Source organism: Cyanistes caeruleus, chromosome 7 (genome assembly GCF_971803275.1).
Source record: "Cyanistes caeruleus chromosome 7, bCyaCae1.hap1.1, whole genome shotgun sequence".
In the NCBI taxonomy this organism is placed as follows: Eukaryota; Metazoa; Chordata; class Aves; order Passeriformes; family Paridae; genus Cyanistes; species Cyanistes caeruleus.
In genome coordinates this window covers 17,119,986-17,140,662 of record NC_141707.1, presented here as the reverse complement: position 1 = coordinate 17,140,662, position 20,677 = coordinate 17,119,986, and the positions used below count along the sequence as shown (strand labels likewise).

General features: G+C 44.6%; 2 protein-coding genes across 3 annotated transcripts in view; both read left to right on the top strand.

Annotated features, from left to right (window-relative positions):
• The first annotated feature begins 16 nt into the window (after window positions 1-16).
• CYP20A1 (cytochrome P450 family 20 subfamily A member 1) lies at window positions 17-15,359 on the top strand. 2 transcript variants are annotated; one of them, XM_086897562.1, is made up of 13 exons: window positions 17-126; window positions 742-791; window positions 877-1,043; window positions 6,008-6,153; window positions 6,759-6,926; window positions 7,610-7,688; window positions 9,243-9,358; window positions 9,772-9,826; window positions 11,249-11,369; window positions 12,220-12,331; window positions 12,931-12,995; window positions 14,752-14,841; window positions 15,011-15,359. In XM_086897562.1, the coding sequence occupies exons 1-13, from the start codon at window positions 55-57 to the stop codon at window positions 15,159-15,161; spliced, it is 1,392 nt and encodes a 463-aa protein (XP_086753688.1). In that variant the 5' UTR covers window positions 17-54; the 3' UTR covers window positions 15,162-15,359. The 2 variants fall into 2 exon arrangements, with proteins under 2 accessions (XP_086753688.1, XP_023787296.2); XM_023931528.2 differs by lacking the exon at window positions 17-126 and adding an exon at window positions 276-629.
• A 1,100-nt stretch (window positions 15,360-16,459) lies between these two features.
• Window positions 16,460-20,677, top strand: part of ABI2 (abl interactor 2) — a 78,433-nt gene continuing 74,215 nt past the window's right edge. Inside the window, exon 1 of the mRNA XM_086897551.1 lies at window positions 16,460-16,610. The gene's annotated coding sequence lies outside the window, so the exon portion shown is untranslated. The remainder of the gene's footprint in view (window positions 16,611-20,677) is intronic.

Genomic DNA, 20,677 nt, shown 5'->3' with positions numbered 1-20,677 from the left:
CGGCGGCCCCGGGGTGGGGCCGAGGCGCCGCCGCTGCACCGCCGCGGCCTGGCCATGCTGGACTTCGCCATCTTCGCCGTCACTTTCCTGCTCATCCTCGTGGGCGCCGTGCTCTACCTGTACCCGGTAATGCTGCCGGCGATGGGGCGGGGGGCGCTCGGCCCGGCCCCCGGGGCAGGCGGGCGGAGAGCCAGCGACCGCGGGGCCGAGACAGCCCCGGGCCCGTCCCACGGCCCCGTCCCACGGCCCCTGGGCTCGGGCGGTGCCCCCGGCCCGCAGCCCGGGGCCCGGCGGGACGTGGCGGAGGCCTGCGGCAGAAGCTGCCGGGCGGGGCGTTCCCGGGACAGCGCGCCCCCGGCGCTCCTCCCGCTCTGCGGGCTCCGGGACTGAATCCCGCTTTCCACAGGCGCGGTCTGCTCGCCTGGCATTTTTGCAGGCCTCCGGGGCGAATCTCTGTGTAAGATGCTACACTGCAAACTTGACCCTTTAAACCTTTACGCAGACATCTTTCATCTAACCAGATGAATAATCCTGGTTTAGCCGGTGGCACCAGGCACACACTTGAGGTTTATCGGCTTAGCAGGTTTAAAGCCTGCAGATGTAGCATATCCAGCTTCTGCTTCATGTTTGTAAGTAATGTAGTAGTATTGGTGTGGAAAATGCATTTCTCCTGCTGGAAAGCTGTGGGACCTGTATAAAATCTGAAGTTCATGTAGATTGATGCATTTCCTTTTACTCTAGGCATCTAGGCAAGCATCAGGTATCCCTGGGCTGGCTCCAACTGACGAAAAGTAAGTGGTTTCTGCCTCCACATTGATGAAGTTCAGCATTGGCAGAGGATGCTGTTCATGACCATATATCCTCTGTGTTTCTCAGGGATGGCAACCTGCCAGATATCATTGTCAGCAGCAGTTTACATGAGTTTCTTGTGAACCTTCATGAGAAATATGGGCCACTGGTCTCCTTCTGGTTTGGAAGGCGTCTTGTTGTCAGCCTCGGCTCCATTGATCTCCTGAAACAACATATTAACCCCAACCGATTGTGTAAGTGTCTTTTATGTTGTCTTTTGTTCATTTGTCCATTTGTTCTGGCCTTGCTGGGAATCAAAGGAAGGGTGTCAAAGGAAGTCAGGGTTTTGTTCTACATTGAAAGAAAATGAGACTTGTATGTGACATGGCGGTTCAGGTATGACTTTGGTCCTTCTTACTGGACTTGAGTAGCAGTGACCAAGAGTTACTGCTACCCAGTGGCCATCAAGAAATCAGTACACTTGTGTCTTTTACTGTCTCTCTGCAGGCAAACATCCAGGGAAAGCATCATGCTCATTAGTCACTTGATAGAGCAAGGTGAACATCCTGTAGCCACTTGACATACATTTTAAAAGCAGTTTGAAATGCAGTTTAGGAGGGTAAATGTCACTAAATTAAGTCTGAAAACAGCTCTGCTAGTTTGTGATAACTGCCTTGTATGGTTCATCATGGAGGTTTTTCAAACTATTATTTGGAGAAGTTCTTTACCTTTAATGTTTCTTTTGGTGCGTAGAATTTTGTGATGAAAACCTTTAATGGTCTTGGAAGTAGCTGGTGGTGCTGGTAGCTGAGCTGACTGTCTTAGTCATGGGAGAGTATTTAAATTTATGGCCTAAGCCTCTTAGGTGGGCATTTTGCTTCCTAAGGTTATCACGCTCAATAATTTAACTCAGTTGATTTTTGAGTTTGTTCTCTTGATTTCCCAGTTTTTATCTTACAAGGTTAACTGAGGTGCTGGGTGCATACCTCTGACCTGATCCTGTAGGTTGTCTTCAGGCAAAGGCAGATATCTCAGCTCACTTTCTGCAGGGATTGGGAGGGGTGAGCTTCATGTACAGTTGCCTGACAGAATCAAAAAAAGAAATGGTGACAATCTGGGAAAGGAGTGGGAGTTAATGAGGATCAGCAAGACACAGTGGATAACGATGACACTCCAGAAGGTGGAAAACCACCCTGAAAGATCTGAATGCTCTCAAGTGTGTTTTGGGGGAAGTTAAGCAGACAGTCACTTTCTCAAAACTCAAGAGAAGTGGTGACAGGCCCCTGCGCAGGCAAGTTATCATAAACATTCTGAATTTGTGAGGATCTGAGTATCGGAGAAAGAGAATCACAGTGCCTGGACTTAAGTGCAAGAAATTAGGTGACCCAGGCAGTTACAGACTAGCCTAGTATCCTGCTATGCCAAGAGCTAAACATACGTTTTTAAGGATGGAAGATAAGTGGGAAATGCACGTTGTACTTTGATAATTTGATTTTTAGACAAGGAAAGTGAGAGAACTGTGTTTATGTCAGGGATTCAGTTCAGAATTTACTTGGATATTGATAAAGACTGGTACTTGAAAGGGGGATCAAAGCTGGATTATCTTGGAAAAGTGAAATGCAGTGTTTGGTACATGAAATACTCCATCTTATGTTAGTGTCCTACCTTGGTGGCATTATTCTGGAACCCTTTGTCAGCACAAGGCAGCAGAGTGAGATGGATATCCCCGAGGGCTGGGATACCAGGGACAAGAACAGGAGGAGTAAAATTGGGCTGTGTGAATTGGGTGTGGGGTGACATGGCCATGGAAAAAGAAGGATACATTGAGTCATGGATTTTTTGTGAAGGGAGGACTTTTGCACAAAATGAGCATGATTCAGACCTGGAGTCCCGTGTGAGATTCTGACCTCTACACTCAGGCATGATTTTGAATAAAGAAAGTGCAAATAAAGGCTGCCAGTGCTCTCAGAGAAGTGGGGAGCCTGTCGTGCAGGAGAAGCCAAGGATGGAAAGCCCAGACGAAGAAAGAGCTTATGAGGGGATCCTCATAAAGGCAACAAGCTTGAGAAGGAGGGTTCTTAACGATCTCAGAGCTGGAAGAGCAGCAATGTTAGTTGTATCACAGCGTTCCTTTTAGCACTGATGCTTGCTAGAAGTGCTCAAACTTTATTAGAGGTGAGCAGTCTTACAGGTTATATTTCCTGAAGCATTGAGGTATAAACAGTAGTAGCTGAGTAGCTGTAGCAAAGCCCTTCCTGTACCCTTTCTTGGTGAGTGGAAATAGGGGTTGTAGTAGGTCTCAGTGACAAACTGGCTCTGGACAGCTTGAAGTTTTATTGGAGATGTGGTCTTGCCCGTATCTCTTCTGTGCACACAGTGCTGTGGGACAGGAGACAGCCCACAGTGGACTGCTTTATATCCAGCTCCTCACTCTTCAGCCCCACGTGAAAACCCAAGCCATGTGACTCTTCCTCAGTCAGCTGGAGTGCCTGAGGCTACCATCCGTCTTCATGGATACCTGACATTTGGTTTCCAAGGCTGAGATACAGGATTTAGCTCCAAGTAACGTACAAAGGTTCCTCTCATCTCATCTGTGTGTCATATGTATGGCAAAACTTCTTGGAGACAGAGAGAGAAGTGCAGATAATGCATTTCTCATCAAAGCCTTGAAGCTGAACTAATTGGATTCATAGTTATAAACATTTCCAATGCCAGGAGACTCTTTTTCCTTAGGTTTCAAGCAGTGTTTGATATTGGTATGTTTTCATGGCCTCTTAAAGCTTGGTTGAGATTAATTAGCAAGGAGAATTCAAAGGAAGTAAAGCTTTGTATCTGCTATTGCTGATTCCCCTGAGTGGTGCTGGGGAAGCAGTGCAGGCCTACAAACGATGTGGATGTGAAGAGGGTGGACTAATACAGGATTGCCAGGAGCAGTGGGTTCAGAGACCAACTTGGAAAACTCGCCTGAGTTGATGTTGCTTTTTGGCTTGGGACAATGAATGAGAAGCACACTGAATGCTGGAGATGGAACCATGGGTACTGGTCTGTCTGAGCAGGACTTCATTGCTGTTCTGTGAGTATTTTAGTGTGCAGGTTCAGAGGTTCTTTCTATCTCTGATGTTTAGCTGTGCTCAATCTCAGTTAGATTTTTTTCTCTATATTTACTTGCAGTGGTGTCCAGGACAGCACTCTTGAGGTTTTTGGGGTGGGGAGATTTCTGTGTAAGTGAAAAGAACAGTTGAAATTTTGATATTTGTCACTAGGAGGGCTGAAAATGTAACCGTGGAGATGTTTTCTAGACAAGGACAAATGGTAAAGTTTGTGCAAGTGCTGGCTGAGTAGAGCTCTCTCCAGAGGCAGTTCGTGCCTTGTGGGGTCACTGGCCTCCCACAGCTGTGCAAAAATAGCCCTTGCCTGAGCAGCAGAGGCAGAGCCAGGCCTCAGCAAAAGGGCAGCCTGGGCTCTGCAGCCCTGAGTGCACAACAGTGAGGATGTACTGGTGGTGTGGGATTGCCAGTTCAGTCTAGGGACATTGGGAAAAAAACCCCCAGAGCCCATGGCTAGTCCAGCAGTTTTCTTTCATGTGCAGCATGAAGACTTTGCAGTTTCAGCAGGTGTTGCTTCTAAGCATCCTCCAGCCTCTCTAGATGCCTCTGCTTGCTGGATTTTCTGTGTGGGCTTTACCACCTGCCATGTGTCTTCCTGGCTACCCAGTATTGTGCCTGGCTGTGCCAGTGCCAGTCAGCAGGGATCTGTGGCATGAATAGCAGCTCCATGACGAAGTACCTTGGAGGAGGAATTGTCAGCAGCAGCTAGAGGCACATAACAGCCTCCACCACGTGGAGAGCCGTAGGTGCCATCTGCTCTGCCAAAAGACACATGCTCATGCTCCTTGTCATTCAGAGTGGGAAAGAGGGTGAGATGCAGAGCTTAAAAACATTGGAAGAGAAAAGATGTGAGAGAAAAACATTTGGGAAAGATTACCATATTCATGCCTCTGGCCTCGTTAGCTGCTTTTATGTCTTTAGGTAGTAAGTCCTGTGCAGGTGGGAATTTTCTCTTCGTGTAAGTTTGCCTAGTAGCATAATGAGACCCCAGTCTCCATGGGGAATCCTAGATACATCCACAGCTGGTAAAGTCATATGTGTCTAGCCCAGCCTTGATGTTTTCTGATGCCTTAGAGGTTTCACTCTCCATCTGGGAGAAATAACAGACTGTGATAAACAGTGACAATATCCTTCTTGAAAACCCTGATTGCTGCTTCCAGATAGTTCCTTAAAGACTCTGCCAGTTCCACAAGGCACACTAAAAGGTTTACAGAAAGGGAAAAACATATGCCATGCTGTATTGCACAGTTTTGCATTGACACCTAATATCCTTTAACAAATTTATTAGAGGTCTTTGGTGATGAAATTCACAGTTAAAAATCTAACTGAAATGAGTCATGGATAGGGAAGTGATGTGTTTTTTTTTAGTTTGTACACTGATGCAAGTGTCTGTATGGAAGGATCAAAGATGAAAGAATGTGATTAGCAGTAGAAAGCATTCTGGAGATTAGTGGGGTTTGTTTGCTGTAGGAGCTTCTAAGCTGGAGGCAGCCCTGGCAGACAGGTAGGTGCTAGTTTGGGAAGAGCTCCTCAGCAGGGAACTCAGTGCATGCAACAGAAATCATGCAGGAGCAGTAGGGTACCTAACAAGGTTTGCTGGGTCTGTGACACAAGGGAAGGAGCACAGAGAGCAACCTCTGGCTAAGTCTGTCGTGAGCTGGTATGTCCTGAGTGCATAGCCACATTCAGGCAGGAGGGCACACCAGATGTGAAGGGGAATGTGCTAAAGAGACTGCTGGTCAGGCTGGAGGAGAAGGGGAAGGACCATGCCGCACACATTCTTGTCACCAAGTAGATGGCAGAACCAGCTGGGAACTGTCAAATGGGGAACAAGCTCTTGAAGGCACTGTTACTAAAGAGTTCCTTGGTAGAGCCAGCAGGCAAACTCTGCATGGGGAGCTGATTGCAGGATGGCAATCAGCCCCAGAAAAAGTGAGGTACCAGCTCACACTGAGCAGGAGAAACTTGACGCCCCAAAGAGACTGTTCCAGGGGAGGGAGCCACATCTTGCTCACTGCCCAGAAGTAGCAGTACCTGATTAAAGAGGCTGCCGTTTTCATCAGCCCTGTGCATTGTGACTTTTGAATGGTGTTTCCTCTGTTTGCTTTCAGTGGATCCCTTTGAGACAATGCTGAAATCCCTCTTGAGGTACCAGTCCAGCCTGAGTGGGGATACAGGAGAGAGCCACATGAGGAGAAAACTGTATGAGAACAGTGTGACCAAGTCCTTGCAAAGTAACTTTGCTCTCATCCAGAAGGTAACTGCCTTTGTACAGCAGAGAATCCCTGTGTGCTTCACAGGGGAAGTTTTAGTGAGAATCATCACTAAAGGACTTGCATTCAAATTAGTGCTGGAGCTATAAGCATCTGAGATAGCAAACAGCCTCTGCCTTTCATGGTGTGAATATCTGTGTTCTCTTAGCTCCAGTGGTTGGGAGAAGGGCTGAGCTTGCTGAATTTATATGCCAAGATACAAGATGCAGTTAAAGATACTGGAGCATCTGGATTCTAGATATATTTCTCAGGACACAAGGATCAAGCAAGGAACCAGCTTTTGGGGCCACAAAGAAGTGATGCTGATTTAGTCCAGCAGTCAGAATATGATCTGTTTTCCTATAGTGGCAGAGCGAACAAGAGAGGAGGGTAGGGTTGCCTTGTTGGGGGAAAGCCTTGAAAGAAGTAGAAGATTGGAGGCTAAAATGTTCCTGTTTAAACATGGAAAGAAACCTGGAAAGAGTTTAGTGTTATTCCACAGCCATGAAAGTGTGGTCTGCCTTAGGAAGTGGGTGGGAAATTGTCCAGGGTGTGTTTGGTAAATAGACTTCTGGTGTTACTGCTAACTAATGGTTCATTCCCTCTCAAGCTGTCAGAAGAGCTGCTGGCCAAATGGCTGTCTCTCCCTGAGGCACAACATGTGCCACTCTGCCAGCACATGCTGGGCTTTGCCATGAAGTCTGTCACACAGACAGCTATGGGCAGCAGCTTTGAAGATGACCGGGAAGTCATCCGATTCCGCAGGTACCATGATGCAGTAAGTGTCCTAAAGAGACATAAAAGCTCCTATTAAATTTTTCCAAACTAAAAACACAGAGCTTGTATCTGTACAGTTTAGTACAAGCTACTGCTGCGACTTTAAAGTACAAGCTTGAGGACTCTGCCTCACTTGTCCCAAGCTGAAACAGTTAGAAAGATCCTCCTGCTGATCCTGCTGTCATTAGTCTGAGGTGTTTCTAAAGGATCCATGGGGATCAGGAACCCAGATCCAATGACAGCTGGGAGGTCTTTGGGACCTAAGTCAGTTAAACTTTGTTGGGACTGCCAGTGGAACTTCTCCCTTTCAAAGATCTTCTCAAGGCTCTCTGACATAGTGGAGAAAGGAAACTCTGAAGAGATCTCACCTGTATCCACATGTGGGGATGTTGAATATGTTTTTGATAGGGTGGGAAAGAAACAGTTCCTTCTCCAATTTAAGATTCCCATAGCTTTTCCCTACAGTTGTAATTGCAGTTGTTTAATTTCAGCTTAAATCCAGCTATCATAGACATAGTGTCTGAAATGTGATGTGGTATCCTAAAGAAAAGACCAGTTCCATACTGACAGGAAGACTTAGTTTTATTTGATGTTTTAATTTTCCTGACTAGGGAAGACTAGAATAGTCCCAGCAGTCTCAGCCTGTGGTAAGTGATGGTGCTGTTCTCTCTGTCTTTTTTCCAGATTTGGTCAGAGATTGGAAGAGGTTTCTTGGATGGGTCTCTTGACAAAAACATGACTAGGAAGAAGCACTATGAAGATGGTAGGTTTTCTCCCAAAATTACAGTTTTCCTCCTACTGATTAATACTTAGGAGTTAGCTAGCATGTGAAAGCACTTCATTTGCCCAGTTGTTGTGGCTTTTCTTCAGAGCTGCTTCTCGTGCCATAAGCTACCAGATACATTGTACTTACTCTCACATTAGGTCATTGTTTTGGAGTTAAATGCAAGCGCAAGAAGTCACAGGACTAGAACTTTAGTTCCAGGTCTAGTTCTAGGGTCTGTCCAGTCTGGAGAGTGATAGAGGGGAAGAATCAGGGTGTGCTTCCTCCCTTCCTTTTCTGCTCCCTAGTGTCCACTTTTGACCTGTCTTGGAGGCAAGCAACTGTGCTAGGTGAGAGACTGCCAGACAGTCACTCACAGGCCGGAAGACACAAGTACAGAGGTGCTGCTTTGTTGGATACACCTTCCTGGACACATCATCAGATAGCCTCTGATGTGTTCTTACAAGATAACATGACTTTCAGGTCTGTTATAGCAGTACTTTTGTTTCTCATATATTTTATAGAAAGTTGTTTTAATTCTAGGTTGTCTTACTTAAACCATTTCAGTATTGATTGATAAGATACTAAACTAAAGTAGATTGTATCTGAAACTAAAGTTTTGCTTGTAAATCCTTCAAAGCCACTGTTTCCTTCTTTATACTTCTGATTCTGTGGGTTTCAGAACCTGAGCACAGCTTCTGCCCCGTTGAAATGGGTTCTTCTCATGGTCACTCTCTTCCTGAGTTGTAGTGTGATGATGCATGAGGACACAATTTCACAAACTCCAGATAGTGAGCCTTGGTGTTTGAGTGTTGCTGACCTTCCTATGCAGAGAGGAGAAAGGAAGGTAATTGTAAAACAAAGGAACTGAACTAGGCCTTGATAAATGGAGTTTCAGACCCAGCTTCTGCTCCATGTTTCTTGGATAGTCCTCAGCAGGTCATTTAAACTAGACAGGAAATGATGTCTAGATCCCTAACTCCCCCTGGTTCCCGCAGCAGTCACCAGGAGTTGGGGACTCACATATCTTCTGATATGTGGACTCTGTGCCAAAATCTTCCCACGTTCTCCTCCCATTCCTCTCTCTGTCTCTGCAGACTCTTTAGCACAGAGCCATCTTCTTGCCTGCAGAACCCCTGACCAAAGGGGCTCCATCAGTCCTGGTGCTGTGGTAGTTGTAGCTCTGCAGGTCATGTAACCAGAGCTGTGTGGCTCCTACATGTTTTTCTCAGGGCTGATGAAATACATTCTCTGATGGTTCGACAGCATTATTTATCTTCCCCTTACACGATTTCAGCTCACAGAGTATACACCTTGGTAATACCTGTAAGGATGGCTTTTTATAGGCAACCTGTGTTATTTGGTTCCTGCATTTTCAGCTAAATTGGGGGATACTGCCTTCCAAATTGACAGTAACATGTAACAGAGGCTGCTTCTGTAAGTGAGCCCAGCAGGGACAGCTGGTCTGAAAATCTGCTTGGAGAGACGGATTTGCTTCTCTGCAGCACCAGGATGACCAGGTTTTAAAATAAACATTTCTTTTTTCTTCCAAAGCTCTGGTGGAGATGGAATCCATCTTAAGGAAGGTTACAAAGGAGCGCCGAGGCAGATCATTCAACAGACATGTCTTTATTGACACCTTGCTGCAGGGGAGCCTGAGTGACCAGCAGGTCTGTGCAGCTGTTACCTCCTTACTCATAATGGAGTTTTGCCAGATGGGCAACTCATTACATTGTAGCCTTTGAGTAATATAAGTTTTTGCATCTTAGCTTAGATTCTTTACCAATGCAGGGATTCTGGTTCATTTTTTCCACTCCTGCAATGCTTCATTGCATTAGACTTTTGTAGATTTCCTTGCCACTGCTTTGTAGCTATTTTTATAAACCAGAAATACGTTGATATTAAGCATGTCTCGTGCAATGCCTGTGGAAGTTCTACAGAGAGTTCAGTTTATGTCTTCTAGATGTATTTCCTGCTCTCTGCACTAAAGAGATTTAATGTGCTTGAGTGGAGAGTGTGCTGCTTCTTTTTTCTCTTTACAGTCTTATGAACTTCATTCCCTGAAGTAGATTTTCTTTCCTAGATTCTGGAAGATACAATGATTTTCTCTTTGGCAGGATGTGTAATCACCGCTAACTGTAAGTACAGTAACTGTAGGTAACTTCCCATCATTGCACTCAGCTGCCAAAACCTGTGTAATGACATGAGACTTACCCTAAGCTAATAAAAAATTGTATTCATCATTCTTTCTCCTGAGCTACAGACATATGGAAGCAGCTAATTTTTACATCAGACTGTTAACACAGCCCCACAGTTAGTGAGCTGAACCTAAGCTGGGTTTGACAACCTTTCTAGTCTTACAGTGAACCTTAGACTTCCTCCCCATTGCTTTTTGCTTGCATTCTTAACCCCAGCCAGCTGGTGCTAAATTTCAAAAAAACACCAAAATAAATAAGTCACAAATATAATGTTGTAAAATAGTTTCAGGCACACAGGAAGAAATTTAGAGTGCTAGCATGTGTTGGGGTGCTTTGAATTTCTGGAGGATAGGTGTGTTCCATGTATGGAGGACTTTTAAAGAAGCTACTCTGGGATTTATGCAGAGATTATGAAAAAAAAAACCCAAACAAATAAAAATGCAAACTGAAGCTTTGTAAAATACTTTCTTATAAAGGGATGATTATCTGACCTTGTACCTCAGCCAGTGGGGCTAGGACTCCAAAGAAAACTGCCAAGATGCATCCAGGTGTTAAAAAATATGGGAAGTAAATCAGAAAACTATGGTAATAGTTTTTCCAGAGAATACCCTCTCCAGGTACTCCAGGAAGAATGTAATTTTCAGGGGCTTGAATCCACATGTATTCACAGAATCACAGAATATTCTGAGTTGGAAGGGACCCACAAGGATCATCAAGTCCAAGATTCCAGATCGTTCTCATGAATAGGCATTTTTGAGAGCTAGATGCATTTCCTTGTAGCTTTAGGGAAGCTGCATCCTACACACTTATTTCTTATGCAAGGTTTTTTTCTAACTCTGCTACTGAAGATAATCTCAAGTACCTCAAAAAATAGATGTGGGGGACAAGTGCTTGCCAACATCTGCAGAGAGCTCCCTTCAGGAGCCCCAGGCATTGGCTGGCTGGAGCACTTGCTTGAGATGTGCTAGGGAAGACCCCCAAATGAAGGAATTTTCTAAAGCTTTGAACAAACCAGCCTTTCATTTGAATGGTTGGTGTAATAGCCCTGATTCATCAGGGTTTGTTGGGCTGTGTGATCCATTTGCCAGAGCTATGGGGCTGAGTGCTTTAGTGTCCTGCACAGCTCCCTAAGCTCCTCAGAGCATCAGAAAGAGAATTTTAGCTTGCAGGGACTCTTGTTACACAGGAGTTCAGCCTCTGTTCCTACCACTGAATACAGAATCAGCACTGCCTGCTGTGAACAGAGGTGACCTTATTTTAGGCCATAAAGTAATGTTAAAAATACAAGAAGTAATAAAACTGAATGCCATTTGTGAAGGATTGAATTTTCTGGGTCCAGTCTTGTCTTGATTCCTTCCCCAGTGTGTACCTGGGCAGTCTATTTCCTGACAACCTCAGAAGATGTTCAGCAGAATCTGTACAAGGAGATGGACCGTGTTCTGGGGAAGGGACCAATTACACTTGAGAAAATTGAGCAGCTCAGGTGGGTCCTATAGAAGGAATGCAGAGGAAGGCTGTGTCATGTGGTGGCTGTTTCATGTGGAGTCTGATGCCTAGCCTGCACTAGGCCAGGAGAAGGCATCCAAAAACTACTTACTCCATTTTTTCTTTCTGGAAGTGACCAAACCTCAGGATGACTTGCAGCACAGAGAGAATCTGCAGGCACTCCAGACACAGGGACCAAGGTGTTCACTGTAGGGTGTCTGTAGGAAACCCTTTAGGTTCATCAGCAGAGGAAAGGACAGAATCAGTGCCCTTGGCTGCCAGGCCAAAATTTTTGCTCACTGTCTTGTTTGGTTTCAGTACTGGTTTTCCAGAAGTAGTAGAGGTAATCAGTCATCTTCACGGTAGGATATAGAGGTATTTAGAGAGAAATTATGAACCAATCTACTTCTCAAAGGGCTGCAAGTAATGATCAGCAGTCCATGTTTTGGTCATGACATGGTCAGCAGTTTATGTTTTCTGCATTTGTTACGTTGATGCAACCAGGTGCATTTTGTATTTGGACTAGTGTTAGGGTTTCAGTAAAGGAATATTGAGAGAGTGGTTTTCTTGCTGCTTCTTTTGTGAGTGAAAGGTACAGGAAAAGGCTGGTGTGTTTGTGCATTTTAGCAGATTTAGTTTGGTTTAAAATCTGAAAGAAGAGGGATTCCAATAACCTTCTGTAAAAGCTGTTAATGAGACTTAATGCTTCTTGCAAAGATGTTGAGACTCCTTGTCAGAAAAAAAAAAAGAAGTGCCTCTAAATAAGCAGTTGACTCCACTCTGCTGCCACAAAGATGTGGACAAGCTTCTCTCTGAGAATTACACTAACCAAGGGTTGCTGGTTGCAGGTACTGTCGGCAAGTCTTGTGTGAGACAGTGCGGACAGCAAAGCTCACCCCCATTGCTGCACAGCTGCAGGAGCTGGAGGGCAGAGTCGACCAACATACTATCCCCAAAGAGGTAGGGCAGTGCTGGGAGCACTAGGCCACTCTCCTTTCCTGTAGGGGAATTTTCTGTTCCTTCTTCTTCCATACCAGGAGAGAGGCAGGAGGACCATTTCTTTTGACAGTGTTGAACCTGAACAGGTGCTCGGTCATCTGAAAGTACAGTTTAGCTTAAAGTTTGCCTGCAGTTCATCTGTGGGAGAAGTTCTGCAAATTCATGTTCTCTTGCTGAGCAGATTTGCTTCTGGCTCCACCAGGGATGAGTAAGTTTTTGAAGGGGCCTGTGGGCTCAGTTATGCATAAAAGAGCATTGTTCCAGGCTTCATCACATCACTCATCATATCACCTTCCCTTCCAGAGACTAAAGTAGTCCCTAAATACATCTCAGCAAGCATAGAGAAATGGGGTCACACCCTCTATTACCACCAACAATTGTAGCGTGATTCTTAGAAGTTAAAATCCTAACATCTGGGCATGGATTATGAAAATCTGTAGATGAATACTGCATAATTGTCTAAATAGGAGTAGTCTACAGAATAATCATCATCCACTGTCGAGAGGTGTTTTCAATTGTGCATTTCCTTCCACATTGATGTGTTGTAATTCTCTTTGCAGACACTTGTGCTTTATGCTCTTGGTGTGATGCTGCAGGATAGTTCATCTTGGCCATCACCATACAAGTATGTAGAATCGACTTTAATTGCAACTAATTCCTTTGCTTTGTTAAATTAGATCTTACAGCACAGCCTTTTGTGCTCCAGGGCCTGCCTTAGGCAGATTCTGGAGATGAAAGAGACTCTGTAAGAAAATCAGTTTATGAAGGTCTGGGTTTGTTTGTCTCTGTGGGCATGGTTTTGGGGCAATTAAAGTCCAGTTCCTTCGATGCTCCAGTCTGTGTGCATGTATGTGTTAGGGTTTAATAAAAACTTCTTTGTGCTTATACAGAGCTTCCCTGGCAAGTGTTGGTAACTTCTGTTGAAGGTTTTCTGTGAAACAGTGGCTTGAATGGCTTGTCATCATGAAACAATATGCAAGGGAGGAGATGTCAGTCTAAAGTTGTGGGTTTTTAGGGTGAAGGGAAATGCTACCTCAGTATTTTGGTCTGTCTGTGAAAACTGAAGTGGATCTAGGCCAGTGTTTTGGAGGTTGAAGAATAAAGTCGCTGTAGCTTCCTGTGGTCTCCAGGTGGCAAATATTAACCTGTGTCTGATTGACTTCACTTGGGCTGCAAAAAATGTGGGTCAGTTATTCTAGACAGAGAGAACAGACAGCTGAGATTTAGGAGAAAGAATAGAGCCTTTAAAACAGCACTTGTCCTCTCCTGCAATAACACTTTTTAGAAAGGGGTCAGGGATTGAGGCAGCAGTCTATGAGCACCTTGACAGGGATTGCCTCCCAAGGTAGGTCATGACTGCATTCAGGTTTGCTGAGGTCCCATGGGACTGACAGTGAGGACTGCTATGAACATTGTATGTTTGTTTCAGGAAGGCTGGAGTTGAGGTTTAGCTTGAGGTAGATGAAGATTTCCATGACAGAAGTAGGAGACCAGCTCTGTGTGATCCTTTCACCCACCTACTACACAAAACCACTGTTTGCCCCCCCTGCTTTTTTGCTAGGCAGCTGCATTTTCTCTCTATTACAAAATCTGTGATTTTCACTTTAGTTCAGGGGAAGTCTTAGTTTGATACTGCTTTTCCTAAGGATCAGCACCCACATGCCCTTTCACCTTGTTAGAAGCAGAGCTTGGATGTCTAAACAGGGAACTAAAGGCTTGAAGAATTTATCAGAAAGGTTTAAGAGAACCATCTTCTGTCCACCAAATTTCGTGTTTAGATGGGGGTTAATATTGAAATTGAATGTTATTTTATTAGTTTCCCTTGTTTTAACTCATGCCAGCCCTGGATAATAGTTTCCTCACAGCCTTTACCATCCTAAAGCTGGAAACTGCTTTTCTCACTTGAATGAGTCACTGGCTTCTCTCCCCCAGCACATACACATACACACACCAGCTGCTTGAAGAGAAGGGTGAGGGGCAGGGAGAAAAGGGAAGTATTTTTGGAAGTGAAAAAGGAGGGGGCTCGGAGGGGCAGAGAGAGAGGGAGAGACAAATGAGATTGTGTGTGCCCTGGAATCGAATAGAGGGCAGGTAACAGCATCAGCTCAGCTGTGTACTGAACATTAGTTCCAGCCCTGTATCACACTACCTCAGTTTGTCAGCATTTTTGACCAAGATGGGACACAGCTGACCAGCTGGAAATGTTGATGGAATGGATGCACAATTGCCTTCATACATTTGTGTGGAATGACCCAGAGAGAACAAACTAGTGAGATTGTCTGTTTCATTTCCAGTTTTTTACTTGTGTGTGTGTATGCGTGTTTCTGGGGAAAGGATGCTGTGCCTGCTCAGAAAACCCTAATGTGTTCCGTCTTTTATAGGTTTGACCCAGACAGATTCAATGAGGAATTAGCCATGAAAAACCTCTCCTTGTTGGGTTTCTCAGGAAGCCAGGAGTGCCCAGAGTTGAGGTGAGCATAGGGAAGGAGGTCTTAGTGAGTCTCTGTGGCAGACAGGAGAGAAGGTGCTTCCAGCATCTCGGTGTTACTTCTGGGACTACCTGTCAAAGCTGGCTGTTGTCCTTTGGCAAATTTACATCTTAGCAAGGTTTTTATTCTTTTCTCCTGATTCTTTCCTTAGGTTTGCCTATATGGTGGCCACAGTTCTGCTGAGTGTCCTGGTAAGGAAACTATATCTCCACCCAGTGAAAGGACAAGTCATGGAGGCAAAATACGAACTGGTAACCTCACCAAAGGAGGAAGCCTGGATAACGGTGTCTAAGAGGAGCTAAGAGAATACAGAACAAGGGGTTAAAAGTGACAGCAGTGAAGTTCTGAGTAAGGGTCTTAATGAGAATCATACTGGCACCATGTTTATTCAGCCAAGGAATTTTATATCCAGATTTTTTTACCTTCCATATTCTTAACCTCATGCCTATGGGTACTTTCTCTAATTTAACCATTAGTAATATTAAAGTAGATTTAATCTACATGTCTTTTTTATATTTGCTTTTGGATCTCTGGTCAAACCTTTGCAAGGAAGCAACAAAATCTTGCAGTGGTATATGTATGAACTAATGTTCAACTAGTCAAGGACCAGAGCTCTGGTTAACCCAGCCTCTTTCCAATAGCAGCCAGAGCTGGGTAAGAGTGCCCCTCTTATCCAGTGGAATTCTTCTTCCTGAATCCTAGCTAAATAAGACCTTGAAGACACAAGGACAAAGCCTTTCTCTATATATAGGTATTTTTATTCAAAGTGTCTTTCCCTCCCTTGAGCTATATCTGTCAGGAAGAGCAGATATATCCTGTGAGATGTGTGAGTGTGAGAAAGAGAGAAATAAAGTGGGGTGGGAATAGCACCACTAGTTCGCATGCTATGTAATCTTGCTGTGCTGTGGGGTTGCAAGAAAAAGAATGACTGAGAAATGCTAGTAAACCAAGAGGAATAAAATTGGTTTGGCCCCTGAGAAAACAGAAGCATCAGTAATAATATAATGAAATGAAATAAAACCGCAGAGCAAAGCCCCAAGAAAGGGAGTCTATCCTGACAATTCTGAGGGCAGTGTCTAATCTAATCAACATCAGAAATCGACAGATGCTTGCAATTTATTCAGCACTGGGTCAGTATGAGACTGGTTATGCAAATACTGGAGAGTGCTGATTTCATAGGGCTCCAGATTAATGTTGTACTTAATAACCTAAAAGCCTTTCAAAGAATCCTCTTCCTTCTCCAAAATGTATGCTTGCCAAAGAAGCATCAGATGCTGCATATTCACATGCTTTTTCCTGCTTCTTCCTTTCTTTTTTGCCAATCATAGGATAGCTCCATTCAGAGCCCCACTGAATGGTTTGCAAGGCAGGAACCTCCTACCCCATCATCACATTGGAGTAATTGCCATCTGACTTACTGTTCACATTCTGGTTCTTCCTTTTTTTCTCTTACATTTCTCTCTTTATCTGATCTTTATAAGTCTTTTCTCCATACACCTGACTTCTCTTTTTTTTCCAGTTCCTAGCCCCCCTCCCCAGCCAGCAGCTGTGTGGTGGTAGGTGAGGGGTTTCTCAGCCTGCAGCTGTGTCTGCTTAAGCCATACACAGCTGCCTGTGCACCACAAAGCAGGCCAAGAGTGTGTGCCTCCCATTAGAGCTGCTTTTATTGCTTGTGGAGACAGAGTACTCTGCAATTGGTAACTGCAGTTCTTACTTCTACAGATGTTGGTATTTTCGCCGGTACCTTCCAGGTCAGGAAATCCGCTGCTCGTTTAAAGATGTTTTTGCTCTTGTCTGAGGTGTGCTAGCCTGAATGCAATCCTGTCAGCTCTTACAGGGTTAACAGCTGATGCCATCCTCTGTGGGCACCAGACAAAGACAATTCTGCTCTTGGCTTTAACATGTCAGATCTGCTTTTGGTGGAGCTGTGGAGATTCAGATGCCCCCCAGTGTAGCTTCTGTTGGGGAAGAGTGATACAGAGATGTTAGGCAGAAAAAGGAGAGTTGTGCGGTTCAGCTTCCTGTCTTTCTTGCATTGATTTTTATAATGAACTGCAAGAAAGCTCTTGCTAATCTGACCTCCACTTCACTGAAGGTTGGTCATGTCCCCAGATGGCAATTCATGTTAGCTTTTGCTTCACTGCTTATGCAAAAACGCCTATTTTTCTTGAAGGTTGCAGATGTTTCCCAAACCTTCTGGAAAAATCAGCATGGTAAAGAATTTAATTTTAAAACATTCCTGGATGTGCAGAGGAGGCAAAACAAAGACTAAGTTATTGCCTTCTCTGGAAAATATGGTGGAATAGCATTGTCCCTGCTAGGAACAGGACAGGGAATATAATTGGGTGATGAAGACCTGCTTTAGGAGTGACACTTTCAAACACTAGGAAAGCTTCCCAAGTGTAATTGTCCAGATTTCTGTTACAGCATTTCTCTGCCTTGCTGGAGCTGATCAAACTGCCTTGCAACAGCCCCTTCCCCAGTTACAGTAATCAAAACCAGGAGTGATTCCATATAATTTGTTATGAATTTTCCATTAGCCTGCACCCATAGGCTGTGCTCAGTCTGGACCAGTGATCAAGCCTGCTACAGGAGTCCATGACTGATACAGGAGAAGAATGTGGCTCAGTGTGCTGGAGAAAGCCAATGATCAGTTTGTGTTTGCTCAAAACTGCTGTCAAAAAAACACCCTGACTTATCAGTTAAGGAAATGTGTTGAGCATGGAGGGAAAGGAGGGGGGTAAGGCACTTTCAGGCATTTGTAATGCAGTGCTGGGAGTGACACTGAGGTCACAGCCACATTGTTTGCTGAAGTCTCTAGGTTTCCGTTCCTTGCTCTATGTGTGTCTGTCACTTCAGACAGCCCAACTATGGCAGTTTAGTGCAACACTCATCAGCCCAACCATGGATCCTTGTGCAGCAAAGTCCTTTTTTTTTTTGTATGGGAATGTTCATGGAAGAAGAGCTTTCTTGGGAAGTTTTAATCTGTTTTGATTTGAAGATTGACATATCAGCTTTCTCCCATTTCTGCCCTCACCCCTTGTCTGGCATGCACTAGTTCTTGCTGTGCCTGCTTTCCTAAGGAGGACTTGTATTCATAGAGTGTGTCCCCTTCCCACTAACTTCTGGCCAATTTCCCCTTTCTCTTACAAGAACTAACTTCTGAGCCCTAGGGCCACACCAGCTGCATTTGATAGGGATTTAAATTTTCTACACTGTTGTGTTCCTGCAGATTTTGTGAGGAGAGGAGATGACTGGGATGGGGGTCTATGCTAGCCATGTCACAAGATTGTGGGCACAGCACTGTTGATGCCAGCCCAGAGAAAAGCCTGAGTCAGTGCCTGCAGTGATGGAGGTAACCAGTCTCAGGAGCCCACTCAATAGAGCACAGGGGTTTGTCAGTGCTGCCCAGACCCACAGACATGTATAAAGTCCAGAGATGCCTTCTGCCTGTTGTGTGGGGATATGGGCAAGCATTGCAGCCCATGCAAAGAAATGTCTTAGTCTAGGAAGAAAGCCAAGAGGGGGAGGTTGCTTCTAGAATATAGGGAATTGTTGCTTTTTATGCTTCATATTCCTGCTCTACAACAGCAAGCTGCTTTACGAATTTGACAGGATGGTTTTGAAAAGCACACAGAAAAGCTGTCATTTCATTCCTTAGACTCTTTCTGTAGGACAAGTTTCTATAGAGAGCTGCAAACTCTTGAAAGTTAAGAGCCCAAGTGTATCTGTGTGCCTGTGCAACCTGCTGCCCTCAGAAGCAGGCAGCCAGCACAGGTAGTGGGAGCAGCCAGGCCATTGCTAATGCTCTTTATGATTGGCAAAGCCTTTTACTTTTGCCCCTTGTCCTGGTGGCAGCTGGGGAGGCAGTTGTTAGCAACTTTGAGCAGAGCAGACAGTTTACTGATCTAGCCTCTCATTGCCTCCAAAATACCCATGAATGCCATTATCTCTACATTTTAATTAACATGAGCTACATACAGAAGCACCATTGCAAATTAATATACTGTTAATAATAGTAATATCCTTCTGTTCCCAGCAGTTTAAGGACTTGCTGGCAGTGGCTGTGGCATGCACCACAGAGTTTAGGGCTGCATGTTTTATTTTCCATTGTTACATAGAAAGGATGGTCTTGGCAATTTCTGTCCTACTTGCTGCAAAAGTAAATGTTGGTTATAGGGCAGGGTGGATGTTTCTGATTTGAAGTCCCTTGGACAGCTGTTTTGCCAGTTCCCCAACAGCTGTGCGGTTACATGAACTTGGGGCTGTTGGCAGTCCAAATTGGGAAAACACTCTCTCACCTGCATAGTCAATTATTGACTTCCTTTTTGTGCTCAGATTGTCTTGTGGCTTTGGGACAAAAGGAATGTGGTACATACTTTCCTGAATACCTTCAGGAAAAAAAGGAAAATCTTGATTACTTAAGGGTTATGCTACCAGGAAGTTAAACTGTTTTAATGACCATGGCAGCTCCTGTTCTTTCCACTTGTCCAAAGCAAGAACTTACGCTAGAAAATATTCCAGGCATTTCTCTGGAGCCTGAGAGAACCCATCTTGACATCTCTTTGTTGTTAAGCTTGGGAGTGGGTTTTAGCAATGACTTTTCAACTAAACAAAAGGCCTGTTTGACATCTCTTAGAATTCAATGCCAGGGTTTTGGTGGTAGCAGACAGAGAAGAGGAACTACCACATGCAGGAAAAAGAAAGACGAAGAAAATGTTCTTCACATATGGAGGGTGGGGAAGAAGACACGGTAAAGGTTTCCATAGCAACATTCCTTGAAGAGAAGTATTTTTAAATCTGTGAATTTTAGCATCAGAAACACAGTTGTGTTTCCCACAAAAAGATTTGGGGGAGGGCTGGAGTGGAAAGAATTTTTCCCCCTACTTTTCAGGTCATTCTAGTTTCTTTCACTGAGGAGCCTGCTCCCAAGATAAATGAAGTATGTGTGATTTCTATGATCTTAATGCTCCTGTAAGAAATCCTGCTTCCAGGAGCAGGAAGCATCAGTCATAGTTCTATATCTGCTCCAACATCTTTGGTGCAAGCACTTGATCATCTCTTTAATGGGAAAAGTAGTTCAAATAAATCAATGCTAGACAACTTAAAAGTCACAAGGACAAATCTTGTAGGATTTTACATTAAAACTAGTGTAACTTGGCAAAAAAATCTTAATTTTAATTGATGTACAGTTAAGTGATAGTAGTTGTGATGAGGTAGCTGAGGCCTTTTGCCTTGGCCAGAGGAGAGGATGCAGAGCTGAAAGAGCAGAGAAACCAGCTAAAAGATGTCCCTGGTGAGCATCTTGGTTACTTTGATGACAGTGAAACATGCCTGTAGTTGGACAAGTGATGCTCCAGTGACACACAGAATGCTGGCTCTTGCTATGGGGGTGTCAGTGCTGGGGCCACCTCTGAACCTCTCTGAAGCTTCTCTGCTCCAGTCTCTGCAGTGCAGAGCAACTCACGGGCATTGGCACGCTCTGCTCCCACCTCCCTGCTGGCATCCAGGCAGGTCAGTTCTGTCACGAGCCTGGCACATCCAATGCTGTGCCTGCTTGGCTGCTAACTTTGAAGTCTCACCAAAAAAGGCTTCTCTTTTTTTTTTTAAACAGTTGCTTCCAATTCAGTGGTGACTCAGACACTGCAGCAAGGATAAAGTGATCATCTTCCCCTTCAGAGCTTTACAGCAGAAGGCCCTGAGTATCCTCTCTAAAAGAGGTCTTGGTGAGCCCAGCCATCAGCTGGATTCAGTTCTTTAATTTAACTGATGGAAAAAGATACTCCAGCAGTGCTGTGTACCTGCTAGCTCAGAGCCC

Coding starts and splice junctions, on each gene's coding strand:
- CYP20A1 (XM_023931528.2), top strand. CDS start 522: ATGAATAATCCTGGTTTAGCCGGTGGCACCAGGCACACACTTGAGGTT. Junction 6,927..7,609: donor TCCGCAGGTACCATGATGCA/GTAAGTGTCCTA, acceptor TCTTTTTTCCAG/ATTTGGTCAGAGATTGGAAG. Junction 7,689..9,242: donor GAAGAAGCACTATGAAGATG/GTAGGTTTTCTC, acceptor TTTCTTCCAAAG/CTCTGGTGGAGATGGAATCC.